This window comes from Stegostoma tigrinum, chromosome 16 (genome assembly GCF_030684315.1).
Source record: "Stegostoma tigrinum isolate sSteTig4 chromosome 16, sSteTig4.hap1, whole genome shotgun sequence".
Classification (NCBI taxonomy): Eukaryota; Metazoa; Chordata; class Chondrichthyes; order Orectolobiformes; family Stegostomatidae; genus Stegostoma; species Stegostoma tigrinum.
This window is the reverse complement of record NC_081369.1, coordinates 17,379,750-17,396,624: the sequence shown is the minus strand read 5'-3', so window position 1 is coordinate 17,396,624 and position 16,875 is coordinate 17,379,750. Positions and strand designations below refer to the sequence as shown.

Below are 16,875 nucleotides of genomic sequence, written 5' to 3'. Positions count from 1 at the left end.
TGCTTCCATTTCTGGAGATAGACTGGCTGTTAATATCCACTATAAACTCATCGACTCCCACAGCTACTTGGACTATATATCCTCGTACCCTGTTTTCTGTAAAGAATCCATTCCCTTCTCCCAGTTCCTCCATCTCTGTCGCATATATTCCAATGAGGCCAATTTCAACAAAGGATCCTCCAAAATGTCCACCTTCTTCCTCGACAGAAGATTCCCCAGCACCATTGTTGACAGGGCCCTCAAATAGGCCCTACCCATCTCCCGCACTTCCAACCTCAACCCCTCTCTTCCCTCCCGCCACAGCAATAGGGTTCCCCTTGTCCTTACCTACCATCCCAACAGCATCCATTTCTGGAGATAGACTGGCTGTTAATATCCACTATAAACTCATCGACTCCCACAGCTACTTGGACTATATATCCTCGTACCCTGTTTTCTGTAAAGAATCCATTCCCTTCTCCCAGTTCCTCCATCTCTGTCGCATATATTCCAATGAGGCCAATTTCAACAAAGGATCCTCCAAAATGTCCACCTTCTTCCTCGACAGAAGATTCCCCAGCACCATTGTTGACAGGGCCCTCAAATAGGCCCTACCCATCTCCCGCACTTCCACCCTCAACCCCTCTCTTCCCTCCCGCCACAGCAATAGGGTTCCCCTTGTCCTTACCTACCATCCCAACAGCATCCACATCCAGAAGATCATCAGCTGTCATTTCCACCACTGCCAGCGAGATGCCACCACCCGGAACATTTCCACTCCTCCTGCCTTGTCTGCTTTCCACAGGGACAGTTCTCCAGAGCACATTGGTCCATTCTTGCTTTGCTCCCAACATGATCCCCCAGCCCCTGCTCCCTGCTGCCTACCTCCCACCCCCACCACAGCCTGATGGCAGCTTCCCTGCAACTGCTAAAGCTGTAACCCCTGCCCATTTATGTCCGCTGTCCAAGGGCCCAAACGTACATTCCAGGAGAAGAAGCACTTTATCTGCACTTCCCACAATCTAGTCTACTGTATTCGCAGCTCACAATGTAGTCTCCTCTGCACTGGGGAAATAAAGCGTAGTATGGGTGATTGCTTTACAGAACATCTATGTTCTGCCTGCAAAAAAGACCCAGAGCTTCCAATTGCCTGCCACTTTAACGCATCCCACCCTGTTCTCAGGCCAACATCTCCCCCTTGGGCTTGCTATAGTGCTCCTGTGAAGCTCAGCACTAGCAGGAAGAACAATACCTCATTTTCCTCTAGGGTGCTCTGCAGCCCCCTGGACTCAATATGAGATCAGTGATAATGGGAACTGCAGATGCTGGAGAATCCTAGATAACAAAGTGTGAAGCTGGATGAACACAGCAGGCCAAGCAGCATCTCAGGAGCACAAAAGCTGACGTTTGGGCCTAGACTCTTCATCAGAGAGGGGGATGGGGAGAGGGAACTGGAACAAATAGGGAGAGAGGGGGAGGCGGACCGAAGATGGAGAGAAAAGAAGATAGGTGGAGAGTAGACTATTGGTGAGGAGGTAGGGAGGGGATAGGTCAGTCCAGGGAAGACGGGCAGGTCAAGGAGGTGGGATGAGGTTAGTAGGTAGGAAATGGAGGTGTGGCTTGGGGTGGGAGGAAGGGATGGGTGGGAGGAAGAACAGGTTAGGGAGGCAGAGACAGGCTAGGCTGGTTTTGGGATGCAGTGGGGGGAGGGGACAAACTGGGCTGGTTTTGGGATGCGGTGGAGGAAGGGGAGATTTTGAAGCTGGTGAAGTCCACATTGATACCATTGGGCTGCAGGGTTCCCAAGCGGAATATGAGTTGCTGTTCCTGCAACCTTTGGGTGGCATCATTGTGGCACTGCAGGAGGCCCATGATGGACATGGATGCGGTGGGGGAAGGGGAGATTTTGAAGCTGGTGAAGTCCACATTCGCAACAAACAACTGCACCTCCCAGTCACGAACCATTTCAACTCCCCCTCCCATTCTTTAGATGACATGTCCATCATGGGCCTCCTGCAGTGCCACAATGATGCCACCCAAAGGTTGCAGGAACAGCAACTCATATTCCGCTTGGGAACCCTGCAGCCCAATGGTATCAATGTGGACTTCACCAGCTTCAAAATCTCCCCTTCCCCTACTGCATCCCAAGACCAGTCCAGTTTGTCCTCTCCCCCCACTGCACCACACAACCAGCCCAGCTCTTCCCCTCCAACCACTGCATCCCAAAACCAGCCCAGCCTGTCTCTGCCTCCCTAACCTGTTCTTCCTCTCACCCATCTCTTCCTCCTACCCCAAGCCGCACCTCCATTTCCTACCTACTAACCTCATCCCACCTCCTTGACCTGTCCGTCTTCCCTGGACTGACCTATCCCCTTCCTACCTCCCCTCCTATACTCTACTCTCCACCTATCTTCTTTTCTCTCCATCTTCGGTCCGCCTCCCCCTCTCTCCCTATTTATTCCAGAACCCTCACCCCATCCCCCTCTCTGATGAAGGGTCTAGGCCTGAAACATCAGCTTTTGTGCTCCTGAGATGCTGCTTGGCCTGCTGTGTTCATCCAGCTTCACACTTTATTATCAATATTGAGATCAGTTGTTCTAGGGCTTGAACTCCCTGATGTCCTAGCCCCCTACTACTCACACACCAGGCCTTGTTATCACATAGCCTACCATTACACACTACCTATTAGAGATAATGGGAACTACAGATGCTGGAGAATCCAAGATAACAAAGTGTGGAGCTGGATGAACATAGCAGGCCAAGCACCATCTCAGGAGCACAAAAACTGACGTTTCGGGCCTAGACCCTTCATCAGAGATCATTATCAAATCCTTTGTCAGTCCAACTGTTCTTCTCTCTCTTTGGGCTCTAATCCTACCTATTGTTTCCTCCTTACCCTTTCCCCCAACCTATCTTCTGCATATAAACTGACTTTTCCCTTGCTCCCATCAGTTCTGAGGAAGTGTCACCGGACCTGAAATGTGAACTTTGATTTCTCTTCACGTATGTTGCCAGATCTGCCAAGCTTTTCCAATAAAAATGAAGTGTTTGTCCTGGGCTGGGACTAATTGTGTATTCCATGAGTACATGCTCTATTTTGGCATTCAACAATAAATGATATTCTTTACCGGTTGGGTTTCCTGAGTTAATGCATTATGCAGTGTTTGATCTATGTTGATTTAAATTTATTTGTTATTGTCAAATTCTTAAAATTTGCAACGTTTTTTCCCCTGCTGTTCTTTTCTCAGTAGCTGGAAAAAATAAAGTTTTTAAAAAGCTATTAGCCTCTATGGCTATTTTAACAACTGACTCAGTCCTAACTGATAATGAGTGAGTGATGAGATTGTGATGCACTGAACATTGAATGATGTTGGTGGCTTGGTGTGTAAGAGATGTCCTTTGAAGGTACATATACTGACCTCCCTACCTCCCCACCTACACTCACCTTTACTGGCTCCATCCCCGCCTCTTTAACTTGCCTGTCTCCTCTCCACCTATCTTCTCCTCTGTCCATCTTCAATCAGCCTCCCCCTCTCTCCCTATTTATTTCAGAACCCTCTCCCCTCCCGCTTTTCCGATGAAGGGTCAAGGCCTGAAACGTCAGCTTTCCTGCTCCTAAGATGCTGCTTGGCTTGCTGTGTTCATCCAGCTCCACACCTTGTTAACTCGGATTCTCCAGCATCTGCAGTCCCCATTATCTCTCATACTGACCTTGACTACTTATGTGAGGCGATTCAATTTTTATTGGCAGGGTAACTATCTCCATGAACTCACATAATTGACCTCCCTGATCAGTCCCTTCACAAGCTATATCTTGAGGGTTTCTTGATCCCCTTTAGAGACATGGCTGAAAAGGCATGTGTATCAATCATTTCCTTTTAGCCTCCATTACTAAGACCTCTTTGCATTACATTGAGAAATCAGAGTGCTCTCATTGTGGCATTTTGCTGCATTTTCTGCCACTACTTTCCACCAAAGTCTATATGAAACTATGTATCTCCCATTTAAAAGATGCAGGCTGCCTTTAAGAAGTGCAGGCTAACTGTGCATCATACTAATCACCCTGCGGTACAATGCTACCATTATGTAGATAAGCAAGCAGTCTGAAATTGTGAGCTGTCTTCCTCAGTGAGACATCTCAACATCATCCTCTTCCCAAATTCCCATGTGCATCATTGGGTCTTTCCCCCAATATTCTGTCAACACATGACATAATTCCAAAGACCTTCATTAAGTTAGCCTTCAGCCTTTTCAAGATTAATGTCCCATTATTTCTTCTCCGATGAAGCTTATCAGCTTCCTCCACTGTACTGCCAACTACCGTATTGGTCGTGCTATGCTGGGGAGCAACAGTTTTGGAAGTCAACAAGACATAAAGACTCTGCCTTATTTACAACCATCCCTGCTCCACTGCATTTACATTTCAATAGCTGCTGAGTGAGCTGGTTTAATGAGATGATTAAGCACATCAAAATGAAAACATTAATAAATGAGTTACTTATTTGATTTCAGCATGATAATGTCAAAATCTTACAGGGTGGAAGATGATTGTGAGAAAAGGGTAGCATCATATTTAGGGAAATGCCTTGCAGCAAATCAGTTTTTGGTGCTCACAATAACTGCGAGTTATTGATGACAGGAGACATTATTACTTATTACACAGCTCTGATGTCACACTTGTGTTGCTATGGCCATGCCGGCACTTGCAATCTGAGTGCTGCCCTTTAAACATTATCGCAGAAGGAAAGGGACCTTTCTGTAGTCGCTTTAGGACATTAGGTGAGCTACCTGGGAACAGTCTAAAAACTAGAATAATTCCAATTTATCAGTTTTAACATTAAAATTTTAAACCAAATGTACTTTTACCCTTAGTATGATTGCTTTAAAGAATTCCTATTACACCACAGAATTGCAAGGTTTAAAAAGTAAAGCCGTCACACCAATGTTGGAATCATTTATTACATTCTAATACATTCTTTTAAGCATATTTGTGTGTGAAAGACAGTGATTGTTACTGAACGAATAATCCAAAGACCTGAATTAATGATCCAGAGATATAAGTCAATCAGCAACCATGTTGTAGCTCTGATAAACTTAAATTTTATGGGTGTCAGGTGTGACACAAGCAAATGGGGAATTCTCCCATTAGACCTCAGCCAGGGATCTTGATGACATGCAAAGAAATAGATTGACATAATTCCAAGGCCGGCTTCTTTCATCATCTTTTTTAAAAAATTCAGCTCTTAGGCTTTACGCTTCTGACAAAAGTGATATGCACCAAACAAAACCAGGCTACTATCAGTTTGATCCTATTAATGATGACTCTCTCCAGATTTCATTAATTTGCCTGAATCAAAAATGAATTAAGTATTCCAAAAGATAAAAGAAAGACTTGCATGTTTTATAGCACTTCTCTTGGTATTAGGATGTTTCAAAGTGCTTTGTGGCCTGTGAAGTATTTTTCTATTAATGGTACTGTTGCAAGGAGTATGGCAGTATGTTTGCATTGAGCAGACAGCAATGAATTAAACGACCAGATTATTTCTGTAGATATTGATGGATAAATGTTGGCAATGGTAAAGTACAAACTCCCCAATTCTTTTGCAAAGATTGCATCTACCTCAGAGAGCAGGAGGAACTTGATTTAATGTCATATCTGAAAGATGGTATCTCCAACTGTTCAGCACTCCCTCGTTATTGCACACACAAACCATACTAGCCAATAAGAACTGCAGATGTTGGAAATTAGAAACAGAAACAGAAATTTCTGGAAAGGTTCAGCAAAACTTGCTGGAAAAACTCCTTTGTCCTCTGAGAGGGTCACTGGACCCAACACATTAACTCTGATTTCTCTGCAACAGATGGTCCCAGATCTGCTGAGTTTTTCCAGTAATTTCTGTTTTTGTTCCATACTAGATTATGTTCTTAAGCATCCAGAATGGAGTTTGAACCCACAAACCTATAAATCAGAGGTGGAAGTACCACCTTACAAAAAAAGCGGCAAAGCTGTACTAATGGTATAGCAATAAATCTTGCCCAACACCTTCAATCATTTATATGCAACCCTTTCTTCCCAGTTTATAATACTGCTCATTGCCTAAACACTAAATCCTGTCTTCCTATTGTTCACAGGGCAACTATAGCGAGCTGTGGGACCTCAAAAAATGGCAGGAACATCAAACAATATGGCAGCTTTGCATGACTCATTTAAAAAATTTGCAATGCATGGGGATACTGCCTCAAGTGGCAATGAAATGAATGGGAAAAACTGGTCCAAAATCTGCAAAGATTGCAAAGTCATCGACGGCAAAACAGTAACTTCAACAGATGTGGACATTCTCTTTTCAAAAGTGAAGTAGGTATCAGGTATTGACTAACAATATTATTTTGTTGAAATTATGCCTTCGTAAAAGAAAATGTTGTAAGTTCAATAACTGAGATCATTGATCCAGTTACATGCAGCCCTTGATCTTTCACACAGCACATTCCCAATCGTAGCTGCACTATCAGATTAGAGAATTTTTTTTAATTCACTCATGGGCATGGGTGTCTCTGGCTGAGCCAGCATTCATTGCCCATCCCTACTATGAAGGAATGCAATGTAATTGACAACAGTTCTGCACCAGGATTTTTAAAATTCTTTCAAGGGAGGTTAGCATTGCTGACAAGGACAGCAATCATTTTCCTTCTCTGATTGCCCTTGAGAAGATAATGGTGATAGCGAGTTTTGAGAAGATTTGTAGCTCAGGTTGAAGTTCTGGATGTGAGTTTGCTCGCTGAGCTGGAAGGTTAGTTTTCAGACGTTTCGTCACCATTCTACATAACATCATCAGTGAGCCTCCGACGAAGCTTCGTTGGAGGCTCACTGATGATGTTACCTAGAATGGTGACGAAATGTCTGAAAACTAACCTTCCAGCTCAGTGAGCAAACTCACATCCAGAAGATAATGGTGAGCTGCCTTCTTGCATCATTGTAGTTCATTTGGTCAAGGTAGCCACACAATGGTGTTTTATAGAAATTACCAGGGGTTAAATGACAATGATCATGAATGAATGGAATTATCTTTCCAAGTCAGCATGGTGTGTAAGTTAGAGAGAAACTTGCAGGTGATGGTAATCCCATTTTCTGCACTTTGTCCTTCTAGGTTCTTCTAGATGCTGAGGTCATTAATACAGGAAGTACTGTCAAAATTGGCTTGGCAAGTCATTGCAGAGTATCTTGCGTATTGTAACTACAGGCACAGTAACGGGGACAGTAGACATGTTTAAGGTGGTGCTGTGGTACCAGCCAAGTGGACTGCTTTAATCAGGAAAAGCTCAGCAAGTCTGGCAGCATCTATGAAAGAAAAAAACAAGTTCAACATTTTGGGTCCAGTGACCCTTCCTCAGAACTGATGGTGGCTGGGAAAACATCCGTTATTGTGCAGAAAATAAGGGGAGTTGAGGGGTGTGGGATGGGTGTAAATGATAGGATAGAATCTAAAGAGAGAGAAGAGCTGTTGGGTAGACAAAGAGTTCATAATGATCAGGCTGGGAGGGTGAATAGTTGTTCATGGGGACTATTAGTGACTAACAACAGGTAGTGAGTGTCGGCAGGCTATGTGGTAACAAGGCATGGTGAGTGGGGTAGGGGGCTGGGACATGAGGGAGTTTAGGCCCTAAAATTGTTGTACTAAGTTGACTGCTTTTTCCTGGATGATGACGGGCTTATTAAGTGTTGGCGAAGCTGCAGTTTTTTAGGCAAATGGGGATTGTTCTATCACACTCCTGGTTTGCACATCAGAGCTGTTTGAAACATTCAGGGGACCCAGAAACTGAACCACACCCTGTAGAAAACCCAGTATTCATGTGACTGATCCAGTTAGGTTTCTTGTCAATGATGTCTGCAGGGTGTTGTGGGGAGTTAAACCATGGTGATCCTATTGCATGTCAAGGGACGATGGTCAGATTCTATCTTGCTTGAGATGCTCAATGCCTGACGATTGTGGGTACAAATGCTATTCGTCACTTATCAACTCAAGATTGAATGTTGACTGTGTCCTGATGCACATGAGCACAGAATTAATTACTAGCCTCAGGTTTTGCTAAATAATGTGGTAGTGAGCCACCTTCTTGAAACACTGTAGTCTGTGGGATAAAGGTAGTTTCACAGTGCTGTTAGGTAGGGAATTCAAGGAGTTTAATGGAGAAAGTGGCGTGTGACTTGCAGATGATGGTGTTTACGTAAGACTTTCCACATTGACCCCTGCTAGAGTTAAAAGTCAGGAAATTGGGAGCGGCTGGAGAAGAAGCTTTTGAGAAGTTAGTGCATTGCATATTAAAGATGGTACCCAACTCTACACGGTTTACTGATGGTGGAGGAACTGTATGTTCAAGGTGGTGAATGACGACCAATCAAATGGGCTGTTTTATCCCAGATGATGTCAAACTTCACGTGTGTTTTTTTAAAAATTCATTCATGGGGTATTGGCATTGCTGGCTGGACCAGTGTTTACTCCCTACCTCTAGTTGCCCTTGTGAACTCCGCAAGGCAAATGATGCATATTGCATGACACTCCTGACTGTGACTTATAGATGATGCACAGTTTTACTATCAGGAGTGTCAGGAGTTGAATCACTCAGAATTCCCCAGAATTTCACCACAGCCTCTGGCCTGCTGTTGCCCCCACCGTGGTATTTTATGTATTAGATTCAATTAGGTTTCTGGTTAATTACGACCCCAGGATGTTGATCGCAGGGAATTTGTTCATGATAATACAATTGAATACAAACAGGAGCTGATTAAACCCTTTCATTTTGGTGATGGAGCAGAAATTGGATGTTTTGCTTTCAATGGACAGGGCACACCTGGGTGTTTTCCCACAAAATCAGTGACAGCCAGAAGTGTAGCGGAATGGTTTAAGTAGAGTGTCTCGCTCTGGAGCTTAGTGTTCTGGACTAAAGCCTGGATGTTGTCTCGGCTCTCAGCCTTTCAGCTGGATGTAAATCGAAATAAAAACCAATAGAACTGCGGATGCTATAAATCAAGAACAAAAATAGAATTTGCTAGAAAAGCTCAGCAGGTCTAGTAGCATCTGTGAAGAAAAATCAGATTAATGTTTTGGGTCTGGTGACTCTTCCTCAGAATTGGGTCACCAGACCAGAAACGTTAACTCTGATTTTTCTTCACAGATACTGGCAGACCTGCTAAGCTTTTCCAGTAACTTCTGTGGAGTGAATCGAATTGGATAATTATTGGGTATTTGCAACACTGGGGACTCAGCAGGAGGATCAGATGGAACATCACTTGGTTTTTCTGGCTAAAGTACAGCTTTATCCTTTGCATTGGCATCTTAGGCTCTCTGATCATTGAAGATGTTTATAAAACCTCCCACTCCTGATTATTTAGTTGTCTACCAACATTCATCAATGAACAGGTGAGGACTGTAGACTTTTGATTTGATCTCTTGATCATGGGATTGCTTGTCTCTGCCTATAGTATGCTATTTCAGCTGCCTAGCATGCATGGGATCCTTTGTTATATCTTCACCAAGTTGGTGTCTCATTCTTATGTATGCCTGGAGCTGCTCCCGGTATTCTGGAAAATCTTCTAAATTCTTAGGTTTTCTCTACAGTTTACCTCATTTCCATTTTTTAGTCTTTCCACATTAATTCTGTTGGATTCATTGCCATAATGACATGCCACATAGGTCTTTATCTCACAAATATTAGGGGTCGTGGGGTTGGGTGTAACATCAGCTTGGATTACTGATTGGTTAGCAGAGACAAAATTGGCAGCAGGAATAAGCTTTTTGTGACTGTTAACAAAAGAGGTCCAACAAGTATCAGTGCTGAGGCCCCAGCTATTTATAATCTATTATCAATTACTTAGATAAGGGGATTGTTTATAAGGTTTCCAAGTTTGCTGACTATACAAAATTAATTGGACAAGTAAACCATGAGAATGATGCAAAGAGACTGCGAAAGGGCTGGAAACAGATTAGGGAGTGCACAAGAACATGGTAGGTGGAATATAAAATAGAGAAACATAAAGTTGTCCACTTTGGTAGGAAACATAAAAAGCACAATCCTTTATAAATGAGAGACAGGACAATGTTAGTAACTGCAGGGTGAATGTTTCTGATGAAAGGGGAATCCAGAACCAAGGGATCACAATTTAAGAATATGGGATAAGCCCTCTAGGACTGAGATAAGGAAATGTTTCTTCACCCTGAGAGTGGTAAACCTGTGAAAATCTTTGCCTCAGAAAACTGTTGAGGCCAAAACATTGAATGTTTTCAGGGTGTTAAATATAATTCAATGGGCTAAGGGGATCAAATGGGGTGGACGAAAGCAGGAATAAACGACTGAATAAATTATTACAATCATATTGAATGGTAAAGGTGGCTTGAAGGGCGAAATGGCCTAGTCCTGTTCCTATTTCAGTGCTTCTATGTTTCAGAAAACCTGGGTGTCCAAATTTCTGAACATTAACATTCAGGTGCAGAATACAATCAGCAAAGCAAATGGTATGTTTGCATTTATTACAGAGGGGTTGGCATATAAACACAAAGAAATTTAACTATTTTTGTACAAGCTGCTGCACAGGCCACTCAAGGAGTCAGGGTGCAGTTTTGGACTCATGGCTTTGAAGAATATACTTACCTTAGAGGGTGAGCAGCGAAGTTTCATTAAACTAATTCCTATGAGCAAAGGATTATGTTACAAGGAGACATTGAATAAATTACTCATTCTCTAGTGTTTTGAGGAATGGGAGGTTATCTTACTGAAACATACATTTTTTGTATGACTTGAAAGGTAGAAAGGTAGAAACTATTTCCCAACCCTCACTACCCTGACACCTTAACTGGAGATCTTACACTGCACCCACTCTCCCACCTCCCCACCCTATATTCTCTTGCAATTTGACCCAGGTGCTCTTGGGTAAGTCCAGTGCTGTGGGATTTCTTGTTTGCCAGGCCACCATTCAGAATGGCTCTGGGCAGGAAACTGAGAGGAAGAAAAGCTAAAGTCACTCTTTAGTTAAAATCTATAGGTTGTTTGGGAAACCCATGATTCACAATCTCTAAACAGCAAAATGGCATGAGAAACATTGCAGGCTTTAATCTGGGCCAACAAGATACCTAAAATATGCTAATGGTCAAATGCTCATACAAAGAATAAAGTTAGCCTAGTCTTTTTTTTATATCAAAGCTGAATAGAGGGGCATTTATCTTATAGTATTGTTTTCATTTCAGATCCAAGTCAGCTCGAGTAATCACCTTCGAAGAGTTTAAAATGGCCCTGGCAGAACTTGCTCCAAAGAGATTTAAAGGCAAAAGTCAAGAGGAGGCACTAGCATCCATTTATGCTCTGATTGCTGGAAAAGATCCAACTAATGCTGGAGTGACGGTGAGCATATCAAGTCTGAATCTAAACCTCAGGCCAGAAAATTACGTCATCTTAATTTAAGCTTTTCACTAAAATACCATCAGTTTCCTTGTATTTTCAACTTTACTGAGTTGTTATGCCTTATTTTAAAATTCCTAATCTCCGTGTTGTCTTGATTTGAACACAGCTGGTACAGGTACATCTCAGTCAGGCTGAGGAAGGGGTATAGCCATGTCATGGATTGTCTTACTGTATCATCTCACAACACGTGCATAGGTGCACTCAGATAATACAGAATCACACTCTAAACCCTCATACGCACTCACAATGTACTCAGGCAGCAGGAATTAACTGGAGTTTCACTTGAGCACATAAAATAAAACTTTTTTTAAGTTGTAGTTTGGTTAAATGAAGAAATCTATGATTGCAAAGTTTAACTCTGCAAATAAGTCTAAGACTGAGTAACAACTAGCTCCAATATTATCCTTTAATAACTAATAGACGGCAGACATTCAAGGTTGGTTAGTCAGAATCCAGGCATGTACTCTTCCAGTCAGAGTTTTATTTCAATTCAGATGTCACAAAACTCTGACCACATTGATTACTTATACTGGGGCAGGCAATAAGTACTGGCCAATCAGTGACACCCACATCCCAGGAGAGAATAAAAAATAAATATATATATGATATATGTACACCCATTATCATGCAATAATTTCTTAAATTAACACATAACCATTACAAGTTCTGCAGTCACCTTTGGTTGCAGACATCCCTGACAATCCCTACAAGGGATGATAACACATGACAATATGGCCCATTATAACTGTGAAATCACCTTCAGTTACTGGTTCAGGTATGCCATTATCCTGACTCATTACAAGGCCTTCACACTGCCAAGCTCACCACCAGAGTCAGAAAAAGATTCCACCCCAGGAGTGTGATAATGGGAACTGCAGATGCTGGAGAATCCAAGATAATAAAGTGTGAAGCTGGATGAACACAGCAGGCCAAGCAGCATCTCAGGTGCTCCTGAGATGCTGCTTGGCCTTCTGTGTTCACCCAGCTTCACACTTTATTACCCCAGGAGTGTGTTTCTTACATACCCAGCCTACCACTCGCCTAATATAAGGTCAGAATATGGCATGGTCGCAGCTTGTGTTGTCTACAATTTGTGTTCTTTTCGTTGTCATATTTAATAGGATACAGCCAAATACATCAATACAGCAGCAAAAGAGCACCCTGTGTAAGTAACTAAAAATATGCACATTCTTGTGACTTTCTACCCTTTGCATAAAGAAAGACAATTAACACCTATTTTGAACATTAGACAAACTATGAGCATACTTGCCTTGGCAGTTTATGAAGTGCACCTCGTGAACCTACACAGTCCACTGTCATTGGTAGTGGGAGGAGTGAGTATTTATTGGTCACTTTGTTCCAGATGTTAACCAAGCTTCATGAGCATCTGAACTGTTCTTGTGACCACGGACTTTATTTGTTTGGACTTAAGTTTCTGATCAATGATAACCTGCACCATTTTGATAATGGGGGATTTCACAATGATCACGTCATTGAACATCAATGAGAAATGGTTTGATTCTCTCATGTTGTATACAGTCATTGTCTGACAATTTTGTGGCATGAATGTTCCTTACACATGCAGACTAAGTCTGTAATTGTCCACATATTATTGCATGCAGGCATAGGCTGGTTCAGTATCTGAGCAGTTAGGTGGGGAGAGACTAAAAGACAATCCTTTGGGTTTAAGTAGACTTGTGAACATCCTCACCAGACATCAGCACCAGTTCTGATATATAATTTTTAAAGCTTCTTGCATTTACATAGAAGCATTTCAAAATAGATTTACCTTCTTTCATGTCCCTCAGTATCAAGTTCTGTCCTTGAGCTTCTATGCTGTATGTTTCTCAGGGCTGCAGTGTCTGAACTCAGCTGCAAGTTACCTTTCCTTTGTGATCTCCACAGGCTAATATCTGGTTATTCCCTGAGGTACCTGGTTGAAATAGTTTTTCAGTATTCACTGAATGTTCCTTGTCACTCCCTCGGTTCAAATAGAATTAAAATCAAACCTATCTTTTTTGTATTAATGCTTTCTGTTCTGCTAGAATTGCAATTCAAGAAGATATCATTGTTGCAAACGCAGGATATTAGCCATTTATTTATCTCCTAGAATTTATTATCAGACACTGGAAATGTTTTTATATCTATGTGAACTACCAACTTAGATCTTGGTCTTTCTAACCTTTCCTCAAATACACACAAGCTTGCTGCTCTATTCTCCTTGCTTTTCTGATACATATATTGCTTCGATCATTTACTTCTTGCTGTGCATGAAATGGATTTTATATCAGCACAATACAAGTTCATTATTATAAAACTGACTGACTACAATTTTTGTAAACACATCAGAAAGCTCTCTTTAATTACATTTTCAGGTGTAATAAAGCATGCCATTTCTTCTTTTAGGTTGCATATAAAGGAGGAGGTGTTGATAGACTAACGGACACCTCCAAGTACACTGGATCCCATAAGGAACGTTTCGATGAAAGTGGCAAAGGCAAAGGGCTAAGTGGCAGGGAAGACATAGTTGAAAATACAGGATATGTCGGGAATTACAAAGGAGCTGGAACCTATGATGAAAAAGTGAGAAAATAAAACTGCACAATGCTACCTGAGACATTTCCATTAAAGGACTCAATGATCCTTTGTTAATTTGCTCAAGGCCCTCCAGCATTTTCAATAAAACAATTAAATTACACATGTATTTTAACTTTTAACAATATACTTTCTGGGTAAGAAGTGCAACTTTTGGCCTAAACTTGTAACTGAATTGCTGAGTGATGCAAAACTTCCTCACACACAGTATTTTTCAAATGATATATAATGGAAAAATACTGAACTTATAAGGAGAATTGTTTTGTAATTTATCATCTTTACAAGCTGATAGCTAGAATGCAACACTAACTTTAACAGCAGTTTTTTTAAAAGATGTTTGTCAGTGTGGCGTATGGAGCATGTACCTGTCTACAAGCTCAAAGTCTTTCCAGGTTAATTGTAACACAGCTCCCTCTTATCTGCCCTGTAATTTGTTTGAAATCTTGCTGTGAAATATGTTGATAATACATTTAAAATATTGTATCTGTGCACAATTCTTGCCAGCAGTGGAGAATTGTTTGTGATAACTCACAGCAGTGCATGAAGAGAAACCTTCCTGTAATGACTGGAACAAGGTCAGCCTGGTGGACCTTATAGGATATGAGTTGGCTGATTAGGGCTGTTAACCTGGTCTAATCAAGGAGCCCTGGCTGACAGATATATTTCAGGAATGTCAGAAGTTCTGGCCACTTTGACAGCTAGCTCTGAAGAAGCAAGGCAAGTACTATGCACATTTAAATAAAGAGTGACTTGGTGACTGGGTACTGGCCTCTGTGGAGTTATTTGACCTCCCTGAAACTGTATGAAATTGACATTCAACTGATCTTTAGTAAAATATAGCCCCAGGCTTTGTATTTCGTGTTCCACATCTTTAATGTACATAGAATGACATATGAAATAAAGCAACAGATCATTTGGTCAAACTAGCTCATGCCAGTGTTTAAGCTCCAGTTGAGCCATCTCCCATCTTTTCCTAATTAAATCTCCCGTCATTGCTGTGGTCTCTGGGTAAACGAGCACTATCAATATGGTATGCCGTGAATGTTCTCTACATTTAAGTCCGTGGAATATATTCCATAAAGACTGGGTTCTCATTGAGAGAGGTGTCTAGGCGTTTATTAACGACATTAACTATTTACACTGCTGTGTTCCAGCGAACACTAATTAAAAGAGCAACAGCACACTGCAGCAACATGGAACAATGCCAAGAGGAGGAGGAATACCTCTTCCAAGTGTTCAAGGATAATGGATATCCAAAGAACTGGGTCAGGAGATGCCTACAGGAACAGCCTCAGAAAGATTTTACACGCCCCGATACACTCATCACATTACCCTACATCAGGAACACATTGGAACTCACCACAAGACTTCTACGACCGCTGGGCATCACAATGGCACACAAATCCACATCGACCCTATGACAAGTGCTCACCCGAACTAAAGACCGACTCCCTGCCATGGACAGGACCAATGTCATCTACGAGATCCCTTGCAGAGACTGCAAGAAACACTACATTGGCCAAGCAGGAAGGAAACTAACAACAAGAATACATGAACACCAACTGGCTACAAAAAGACACGGCCAACACTCACTCATCTCAATCCACATGGACAAGGAGAACCATGACTTCGACTGGGACAACACCATGATCCTGGGACAGGCTATGCAGAGACAAGCAGGAGAATTCCTCGAAGCATGGCACTCCATGAAGCAGGCTATTAATAAACAGATTGAACTTGACCCCATAGTGAGGCAATCCATCGCAACGGACCCCAGAGTTTAAAAGCCAGGTGGGAAAACACACCGATGCTTCATCAGAGGCTGCAATGAGTATGTTACCAAGCACGGTAATGAAACATCTGTGGAACAACAAACCAGCTCAGCGAGCCAACCAACCTCAACACCCACAACCCGAGCTACACATCTACTCCTAAACCTTAATTTCCAGCTTAGCCTGGGTTCTGTGCTAAGTGACTATGTCAAGCAAAGGCCCAGGGCTGAATTTTCCCAGACTCTGGGTAAAGGTGAGTCAGTTGTGAAGGATGAAAATCTCACAGCTGAATAGTGAGAGGCATATTTATATGCATTACCATATCATGATTACTTAATCTCACTTCATTTTCACGCGAGTTGCTATTTTTCCAGGCAGTGGAAAGAATTTAGACAATGGCAAATCCCAACAAGAAAGTCTGAGTGAGTTCATGCAACTTGCTGACATTTTCTACAGGCCTCCATCTTGACCAGCATTTTCCAGTATCTCAGGGCATGCTTCAAGGGCAGTGGCTAACTGCATCATTTGTCCATTTAGGTTGGCATCAGACAAGCAACAATCTCATCAAACATTCATGGCACATCTTGGATTCACTTATAATGCTGCACTCTGGAACTCACTGGCACTTTGTATTGCAATGGTTCTGCTAGGTCTCCATCCTCCTGGACACCACCCCAAGGTTTGCTACCTTCCCTCGGCCTCTTCATCTCCAACTGCTGCTGAGCCATCAATCGCCTTAACCTCTCCACCCCTTCACTCACTCCAACCTCTTCCCCCATAGAACATGTAGCCCTCCACTCCAACCCTAACCTCACTATAAAACCTGCGGACAAGGGAGGCACAGTTGTAGTATGGTGCACTGACCTTTACATCATCGAGGCCAAGTGCCAGCTCTCTGACACCTGCTCCTACCGCCCCCTTGATCATGACCCACCCCTGACCACCAAACCATCATCTCCCAAACCATCCACAACCTCATCACCTCAGGCAACCTCCCACCCACAGCCTCCAACCTCATCATTCCCTAACCCCGCACCACCCACTTCTATCTCCTTCCCAAAATCCACAAACCCGACTG

At 42.5% G+C, this 16,875-nt stretch overlaps 1 protein-coding gene across 1 annotated transcript; it reads left to right on the top strand.

Moving 5' to 3' along the window:
- The first annotated feature begins 6,143 nt into the window (after positions 1 to 6,143).
- Positions 6,144 to 14,025, top strand: LOC125459752 (tubulin polymerization-promoting protein family member 3-like). Its single transcript, XM_048546556.1, has 3 exons — positions 6,144 to 6,334; positions 11,217 to 11,370; positions 13,837 to 14,025. Exons 1-3 carry the CDS (start codon positions 6,144 to 6,146, stop codon positions 14,023 to 14,025), a joined length of 534 nt encoding a protein of 177 aa, XP_048402513.1.
- Positions 14,026 to 16,875: the final 2,850 nt, after the last annotated feature.